General features: G+C 44.5%; 1 protein-coding gene across 4 annotated transcripts; it reads left to right on the plus strand.

The window, feature by feature from the left end:
* Positions 1-865: 865 nt before the first annotated feature.
* Positions 866-7467, plus strand: RPS24 (ribosomal protein S24). 4 transcript variants are annotated; one of them, XM_029245555.1, is made up of 7 exons: positions 866-1010; positions 2548-2613; positions 2703-2912; positions 4459-4569; positions 4696-4698; positions 6997-7018; positions 7381-7467. In XM_029245555.1, the coding sequence occupies exons 1-6, from the start codon at positions 1008-1010 to the stop codon at positions 6997-6999; spliced, it is 396 nt and encodes a 131-aa protein (XP_029101388.1). In that variant the 5' UTR covers positions 866-1007; the 3' UTR covers positions 7000-7018; positions 7381-7467. The 4 variants fall into 4 exon arrangements, with proteins under 4 accessions (XP_029101388.1, XP_029101389.1, XP_029101387.1 ...); XM_029245556.1 differs by lacking the exon at positions 4696-4698; XM_029245554.1 differs by lacking the exons at positions 4696-4698; positions 6997-7018.
* Positions 7468-9181: the final 1714 nt, after the last annotated feature.

Here is a 9181-nt window from a genome sequence, read left to right on the forward strand (position 1 = left end):
ACATATGTCACAGACAGAAAGCAAAGCAAACCAGATTTTCCTATTTCAGCAGTTAATATATCTTTGAAGATTTGGTGAGTGATTTTCATTATCTAGAAGTTAAAAACAAAGATTCTGGAACCACAGTATCCATGGGTGTTTAGGCACTACTGCTTAAAAGTTGAGCGACCTTGGGAAAGTTCCTTAACCTCGTGCTGTCATAGTTTCCCCATCTATAAAAGGGATAAGTAATATGTACCCTAATTCTTAGAGTTGGTGGGCAGGTTAAATGGCAAAATAAGGGTAAAAGTACTCAGAAAGTAACAGACACATAGCAGCGCTCTCAAAAGCCTGCAACCTGATTTGTCGGTCTCTGAACCTGCATGCTTATGTTCTTTATTGTTACACGTATGTCTCACTGTAAACTAACAAATTTCTCTATCAAGCAGATACTTATTAAAAGCTCACTTTTGTGGGGATTAAGATTTTTCAGAAAAAGATAAATTAAAGAATTTTTTATTTTTAATTAGAAAATCAGATTCTCTAAGCTCAGAAAAAATAAATTAATTAAATAGCAATAAATTAAAACGGTCAGTTTTGCGTACTTGAAATAAAAGTTTGAGTCCGGGTTTCTGTAGTTTCCCTAGCAGTAAAATGAGGAGGCTGGTCGAGAGGACCTCCAACCTCTGACGCGGTTGGAGGGGAATTAACTTTAATCCGGTTTACCGGAATTTTAAGTAGAGACGGTTCAAGATAATGAATTGAAGTGGAACACGTGCTTGCGTAAACCTGGTCGGCCCAAACTGTTCCCCCCCCCGGATTGGCCGTTCACGTTCCGGGGGTGTGGCGAAAGAGCGAAGAAACCAGGTCTTATACACTTTCAATCAGGCATTAGCGCGGTCGGCCTCGCGGCCTGGCCACGCCCCCACGCCGGCGTCTCCCGGGGTCCTTCCGTGAGCGTTGATATGATTGGCCGGCGGAAGATAGTTCTCTTTTCCTTCCTGGCTGCTTGAAGATCAGCCGCCATTATGGTGAGTCTTTGCGGATCCAGGGATCATCCAACGCGTATCTGGGCCATCCTCCGTCCCCTGGTCCCGCCGTTAGCACTACGGCCGCCCGAAGCCCGATTGCTCTTCCCTGGCCGTGTCTGACGGAGGCCGGTTGCCGAGGGCCGGGGAGCCGCCGGCGGGGAGTCCGGGCTGCGCTGTCGACCCAGACATGCCGGGCTTCGGAGTCCTCGGAATGGGGACCGCGGGAGCGGCTGCTGCGTTTGTCGGCTTCGTGGAGTCTAGTGGGTGGGGTGGGGTAGGGTGAGGAGAGACACATCGCACTTGAACGCTTAATTTGGGGTAGGCGGTTCGCCGGTGAAGGCAGCCCAGGAGGAGAAGAGGGTGTCGGCAGTGCCCGGGCGTGTTGCGACGACTGAAACCGTTCCCACGTGTAAGCTAGAATATTGTCAGCCGAATGGATCCTCTTGTTTCACAGGGGGGAAACAGGCCCCGGGAAGAGGAGCCACTTTAAGGCTTGCCATGTCATGATTAGCTCATTAGAAGGTTCACCTGTTTTTAACCCCACTCTATCTGCGAGCTGTTTTTCCCTTGACCCTTACTTTCAAGAATTGAATATTGTTGAAGTGAACTTAGTGTGGTGTGGTTTTTCAGACTGCAGTCGAAAATTAGTCAATCTACTATGAGAGCTCTTTTTTTTGGTGAATTATTTTAGTCAGTGTAAGCACGCTGAATGCCCACATTCCTTGGTAGTCACTCATAGTGTAAAAGAGCAACGGGGCCATTTAGAAGGGGGTACAGTTTTTTTTGTGGGGTGTAGCGTTGGTCATTCAAGAAGGGTAGTTTACAAGGAGGTGGTGCAATGCTTGTCACATCTGTGCAGGATGCAATAAACAGGGTGCCGTGACAATAACATTTATAGAGTGACAGCTTTACTCCAGAGAAGTAGGCTTTAACTGGGGGTGTTTTTTTTGCCTCTGAGGGGACAGTTGATAAAATCTGGATACATTCTTGGTCACAACTGGGAAGCGCAGGTGCTACCGGCATCAAGTGGTTAGAGGTTAAAGATGCTGCTCCACAGTCTAAAATGCACTGGACAGTCCCTACAGCACAGAAGTAGCTGGACCAAAATACCAGAGGTTTGAGAAACCTTGCTGCAGAGTGATTTCTGTAATGAAGTGAAGTAAGGCGTTTCCAGACTTAAAATCCTGACAGATTCAGAATGTGGCTGTTGAGTGTTTTCTTGATGCTGTTTTTGTGATGGGGTGACCTGTGAGTTAGGCACTGTGCTAAGTGGGTTAGGAGGAGATGGGAATTTGCGTTTTTTTTCTTTTATTGAAGCTTTTTTGCCACTAACCCGTGTGACTCCTGAATATTTGAAATGTGGTTCCTGCAGCTGAGGAATTGCGTTTTAAATGTTGTTTGTTTTTAATTAATTACCCACAGATGGATAGCCACAGGGTCTACTGATTTGGACATTGCAATCCTAGCTCTTGGAGAATCACAGCGGGTGAAGAAAAGGTTGAATAGTTTTTACTAACGAGTGTTGTTATGTTTCCAGAACGACACGGTAACTATCCGCACGAGGAAGTTCATGACCAACCGACTGCTTCAGCGGAAACAGATGGTAAGGAAGGGTACGCCGAAGGTTGGTGGCTACTCAGTTTCGAAGATGTACTTCATTATAATAAACACTAAACTTGGTAATCTTTTTAGGTCATCGATGTCCTTCATCCTGGGAAGGCAACAGTACCTAAGACAGAAATTCGGGAAAAACTAGCCAAAATGTACAAGACCACACCAGATGTCATCTTTGTGTTCGGATTCCGAACCCATTTTGGTGGTGGCAAGACAACTGGCTTTGGCATGATTTACGATTCCTTGGATTACGCAAAGAAGAATGAGCCCAAACACAGGCTTGCAAGAGTAGGTGTCCTCTCTGTTCAACAGCTGCTAAAGACATTTTTTCAGTAACGTTGTGTTGTGCGTGCAGTGGAGTGAGCAAAAGCAAGCAGTCTGCAGGGAGACAACATACTAAAGAACTCTTAAGGGGTTGAGAGAAAAGGTTCTTTGATAAATGCACAGATAGTTCTGAACAGGAGTTCAGAATGGTGTCTGCAGGATTTGAGGAGGTGACATTTGAGCTGGGTCTAGAAGAGCAGGTAAAGCAGTGCTCCTAGAGGTAGGAACTGGAAGTAGGTAGGGGGATGAGTTTAGAAAGGTAGGTTGGCACCAAATTAAGTGAAATCTTTATTCCCAAACATCTGAGTTTGGGCTTAACTTCATAGGTTGCCAGGAGCCATGAAAGCTTTTGGATCACTTCCTGAGTACCAAGCACTACACAGTGACCTACAGTTGACCGTTGAACAACACGGGTTAGAATTATGAAGGTCCACTTACACGCAGATTTTTTTCAGTAGTAAAATCTGTATTACAGCGATCCGAGGTTGGTTGACTGCACAGATGCGAAGGGAGGTGTGGATGTGGAGGGCCAGCTATAAGGTATAATCAGATATTCAACTGTGTTGAGGGTTGGCACCCATATTTGTGCAGTTGTTCAGGGCTCAACTGTACAGCAGTAGACTGGGCAAACTCCCTAGCTTATATACTAAATTGTGAATGAGCAAATGAATTGTTACTTTGAAATAGTTCTTGTGTTTGCCCCCTTTTAACTTTTTTTCCTCCTTGCTATTAGGTAAAATCTTTCCATTGAATAGGTATGTGGTAGATAGATGCTGCACTCTTTTTTTTTTTTTTTTTTGCGGTACATGGGCCTCTCACTGTTGTGGCCTCTCCTGTTGTGGAGCACAGGCTCCGGACGCGCAGGCTCAGCGGCCATGGCTCATGGGCCCAGCCGCTCCGCGGCATGTGGGAGCTTCCTGGACCAGGGCATGAGCCTGTGTCCCCTGCATCGGCAGGCGGACTCTCAACCACTGCGCCACCAGGGAAGCCCTGAACTCTTTTAATTGGGTGGTCTGGGAGACCTGGCTGAGGTGAAGTGAAGCCGAGTTCCTTGTAGAGATAGGGGAGCATTCCTGTAGGCAGTAGGAAGAGCAAATGCAGAAGTGGGCAGAGTGAAGATGAGTAGCTGGATGCTGTCTCCGTGGAGGGTGTAGAGTTCTCGGGAAAGATTCCTCTGTCAGCTATGAGTAGGAAACAGGGAGTTGAAATGGAAGAGACCCTGAAAATGTGGAGACCTAGCGAACTGTAGGCTCCGAACCATAACACCATGCACGGAGCGTTGAGTGCACACTTTTCCTGTGCTGTTTTCTGTTCGTGCTATCTCAATTTAATGACCGTTTCTGTTCTAGCACAAACAAGTATTGTTAAATGTACTTGAAGAGTTTTGACTTCTGAAGCTGTATTTCTTGAGCTCCAGCCTGGTCGCTTTCCCTACAGGATTAGTATGTAACGATGTTGATGTTTGCAAGTCACCTACGTGTATACGTATATATATTCCTTTCTTTTTCAGCATGGCCTGTATGAGAAGAAAAAGACCTCGAGAAAACAGCGAAAGGAACGCAAGAACAGAATGAAGAAAGTCAGGGGGACTGCAAAGGCCAATGTTGGTGCTGGCAAAAAGGTATAGTTTATCAAGGGAAATACAGAAATGTCAATTCCAGGTTTTTAGTTTGTAGAAAGGTGGGGTTTTGTTTTCTTAATAACCTTTCTTAATGTTTCTTCTTTTCCGACTTCTTCTGGATTACAGAAGGTAACCTGTTTTGAGAAGCCACGTAATGTAGTATCTTAACACCTCAGTAGAGTAGCTTTGCCCACCCCTTGTTAGCTCACAGATTAGCACAACATGGGGCCACATCGGTTCAGTGATCGGTAGAGTGATCCTGGTGGGTGCCTTGCAAGTCCTATCAGGAAAGTTTTCATTTTACTGCTAATTACAAAGATTGTTAAAGGGGGAGCGGATCTAGTTTCCCAAGACTTATTTTCTTAAAATTGACAACTGATTGAAGAAGCAGCTGAATCAATGTGGCCCATGTTTTCCTGGCATACTGGAGAGGTAGCACAGTTCTCCATTGCTTTCCTCTCCAGTTAGTCAGGACTTAAGTGATTTTAATGATGAGCTTTTTACCAGCTTTGCTAGCTAATTGTAAGTAGTTGAATGGAATTAAGGTGTTGGGTTGTTAAATTAACAAATAATCAAGTGTTCTGTGAACTTTTTTTTTTTTTTTGCCTTTTTCCTCTACTTTCTTGGAATTCTTGTTCATCAGAAATGAAGTGTCTAGCAGGTACTGAGATTGTGAGCACGGTGTGGGGATGCATCACCTTCACTAAGTTTGCTTTGATGCTTTGCATGTTGGCTTTCGGAAGAGAGTTTTGTAGTATAGTCTATTATAACACTACTGCTACGGTTTAAAATAGTATATTGTGGGCAAAGGAGAAAAACTTTAAATGACGTTTATTTTGGAAACTCAAAAATGCATGTTAAGTTGTGAAGTGCCCCAGTGGAGGAAGGTAGCCGCTTTTAACTGGCACTTGGGAAATGCTGTGTTCCAGAGTACCACATACCCAGGAAATGGCTTTACTTAACACAGGGCTTGGGAAGGATTCACTCATCCAGTCATGAGCAGTCTTTCCCTTGGGGACTCTGGAGATTGGTCGATTCTCTGGCAGCTTTGGTGATAAACTGGTCCGGAAAATCTGGCAAAGCCTCTGTCCCGGGAGCACACACCGAAAGCTGCCTTTTACTGTCTCCTTTACTGTCCCATTGCTTTTTATTAGTTGATCTCCAGCTTTCCACCTGAGGCCCTTTTTTTTTTATTGGAAAATTTCCAAGATAATTGAATATTCACATCAAAGCCTTTGATAAATACGCTTTTCCCACAGGTACTTAAATACTTTTGCACATCTGAGCAGCCTAAACCAGTAACATGTAAAGTGGGCTGAGAGTGGGTTGGGACTAGTAAGGTTTTGAAACAGTGGTGGTCACCGCTTGACATGCTTCCTCTCACCGACATGCTTCCTCTCACCGTGACTCCCCGCCAGACCAGGCAGTAAACGTGGTGTGCCTGCTCTGGGCTGTAATCCCATTGACTTCTGGGTGCCATGGCGTTGTAATGGACTGCCAGAGGAACTGCTTGCTGCTTAGTTAGAATAACTGCTCCCTCTTTGTGAGGCTTAGTATACTTGTTGACAGAAGTTCCAGAAGTTGAAAAACAGTCAATATTTGTGTTCTGATCTAGATCTGAAGAACTTTTTTACACGCTGTTTTCTTCATTCAGCCTTTGAGTCACGTGTGTTAGTGCTCAGCGGTGACGTGCAGACTTTAGCCCTGTGGGGACCTGAGCTATCACTATTCCTGCTTCAGGTTGCACTAGTGCATTTCACTAGCACTGCTCTGAAAAGCGGCTGGAAAAGGAATGCATAAATGAGCACGTGTATTCTTTGGCTCAAATAAAAAAAGGCATAGTAATGTCCTTTGAACTTAGATGTTGGAATCCAGACGTTGGAGTTGCACCTTTCGGGTATAATAGAGTTGTTTTAAATTACGGAATAGTCTCATGTTTGAAGAGCGATTGAATTTTTTTTACATCAGCTGAGTTCTGCCTTTTTAAATACTGATTCACACTACTTGTGTTGATTGTGAATGGTGGCTTTTAAAGTACTGAACCGAGACAGGTTTTAAAAGACTTGCTTGATCATTTAGAGCTCTCCCCTTGTGGTTAAATTAGACTTCAGTCTGCGATGATTCTCAGGTCTGTTGATGGTGCTAGCGTGCCCAGCACGGTGTTGCTGAGCAAAGCAGAGGCGCCTTCATGTGTAAGTAGGCAGTGGCAGCCTACGAACCATAGTAATCAGGCAGGCTGTTCTCAAAATTGGGTGGAATAAAATCAGTGAGTGTGTCTAGGGAGTGCTCTTTATACAATTGCAAAGAACAAAATAGTCATTAAGGTATCTGATTGCATGCAGATTATTTAGGAGTTTGAAAAGGGACTATTAATGAAATGTTTCTTTTCCCTCTTCCTCCTTTCCCCCTTCCCTGCCACTGATTCAGTGAGCTGGAGATTGGACAACAGGTATAATTCAAGCTTTTCGTTTAGATTGCTAGACTCCTTGGTTGACAGTCATTAAAAATAGAGCATGTGAAATGATTTAGAAGTATATTTACAAATGCTCTCAAGAGTTGTGCCCCTTAAAAACTAGCAGTGACATGGTTTTGTTGTCAAAACTTGTTTTTTGTCTCATCCCTAACTTGAATGTTTGTGAGTTTTATATCTTGATGCTTACATTGTTTTAAGATCACACAAACTTAATATGGTCTAGGTTACTAATGTTCGTTCTGCATGAGTGTCATTAATTTTGGGGTTTGTTGAAGACTTTGAACTTTAATTTTTAAAGGCAGTTGCTAACTAAATTTTTCTTTTTCTTTAATTCACAGAAGGAATAAAGACTCTGCAGTGACTGTGTCTGTGGTGATTGTGCAGATTTTTCATGAGAGAGTTAATAAACTGAGACTTTTTACATATCTGGTTGTTTGGAATATATTTGAAGTTTACTGGGAGTGCTGTAAAATTGGTTTGCTGTTTAACAGATTTAGAGTGCTGCCCAAGTTCACATGTTCCATTAAGTATTCAGTGAAAACTTGCTATGTTGGGGTGGTGTTTGTCCTTCCCTTTAATGGCACAGAGATGTCAGGGTGTAGAGTATTGGCGGCGTGGGAGCATGTAGGGCCAGTCTGGTGTGCTCATGTTAATACTTGGTATTATAGTTGGTCAGTCTCTGAAAGAGACTCTTGAAACCTGAATTCCTTTTTGGTTTTACTAGAACCCCACTTAGTCTTTGTTACGGAAAAAAATTTGCTGGCCTTGATAGAAGTTAAGTTACTAGATTACATTCTCATCATTTATCCTGAAGTAAACAGGGTCTGTCAAAATTGTTATTTGTCTGTTGCGGGCTTGTGCTTATGTGATAAATGAGTGGTTTATTGTGGGTGGGGAATTTGAAAAAGGCTCTAGAGTGGTGAATATTTGTGTGTAATGTGTAATTGCTTGGTAAATCTGATTGTGCATGGGTTTTATGAAGCATTGAGGGTTATCTAGTGCTACTTTTTCTTTGCCAGATGCTTATTCTCACACTGGCTTTTTTAGGCGTCAAGGCTGAGAACCTGAAATGTGGGTTATTGGTCAGTTGTGTGGGGTTGGGGAATTTGAGGAGGGGGTTGTTTGAAGGTTGCTGGGGGGTTGGGGTGCCATTTGAGAGGATAAGAAACATGAGTAGGAGAGCTTGGGTGTTTGGGAGGGGACAGAAGAGGCATTAATGGTTCATGGGTTTTGGATGTCATTCTTCCCTGGTGTGTGATTGGTTTCTACCTTAAGTGGGTCCATGTAGGAGTCAGGCTTATAAATGCTATTAAGAACTGTGTCAGTGGATGGAAAGCTTCAGAGAAAACTCAGGAAGCAGTAGAGGACTGCTTGGCTGGTTGGGTTGAAAGGGGAACCAGGAAAAAGCAAGAATCATGATAGCAGAAGGCATGTGAGGGTTGCAGAAAGGAGTGGTTGGATATTTTGCAGAGAGCATGGTGAGAGGCCTTGACTTGAAGAAGGAGCTATAGCCTGGGAGGGCAGGGATGTGACCAGGTAAGTGAGGGGCCTGAACCTGCTGGCCCAGGGTGCAGAGGGCGGGGTGGGTGTAGTTCTGTTTGTGGCTCTGCTGAGGCTGCATACTTGGGTTTGTGGAAACCATGGCCTTGTGGGTTCCCTTGCTAGGGAATCTGCTTTGTGCTCCCTTAATAGGACCAGGAAATAAGATTAGATGGTCTACTTGTATAGGAAGAGTTTGGAGGATTGGGGGATTTAGGTCTGCACACTTCTGTTTCCACCAAAATGGCTAATGGGTGGTGTGGAATCCCTAAGGGATTTGAGGTGAGTGGCATTTTTAAATGAGCAGTGTGTGGAGGCCAGAGATCATCCATGCCTGGTGGAGATGCAGTTCCCCAGGACTGATCTAGGGTGTGTAGGTGCAGAGATGGGCTGGTGAGCAGCAGGTAGGGGCAAGAAGCAGAAGATGCTGGGAGAGGTTATATTTGGGATGGCTCAGAACAGGACAGGAGATGAAGCCGAGCAATGGTGGGCGGGGGTGGGGGGGTGACCCCAGGGGCCTGTGGTCACAAAGTTCAGGAGCAGGGCTAAAAGAAGCAATGGAGCAAGAACCGAAGGGTAGGAGGTGGTTTTCAGAGTGAG

This window comes from Monodon monoceros, unplaced genomic scaffold (assembly GCF_005190385.1).
Source record: "Monodon monoceros isolate NGI ecotype Baffin Bay Population unplaced genomic scaffold, NGI_Narwhal_1 Super_Scaffold_4, whole genome shotgun sequence".
NCBI lineage: Eukaryota > Metazoa > Chordata > Mammalia > Artiodactyla > Monodontidae > Monodon > Monodon monoceros.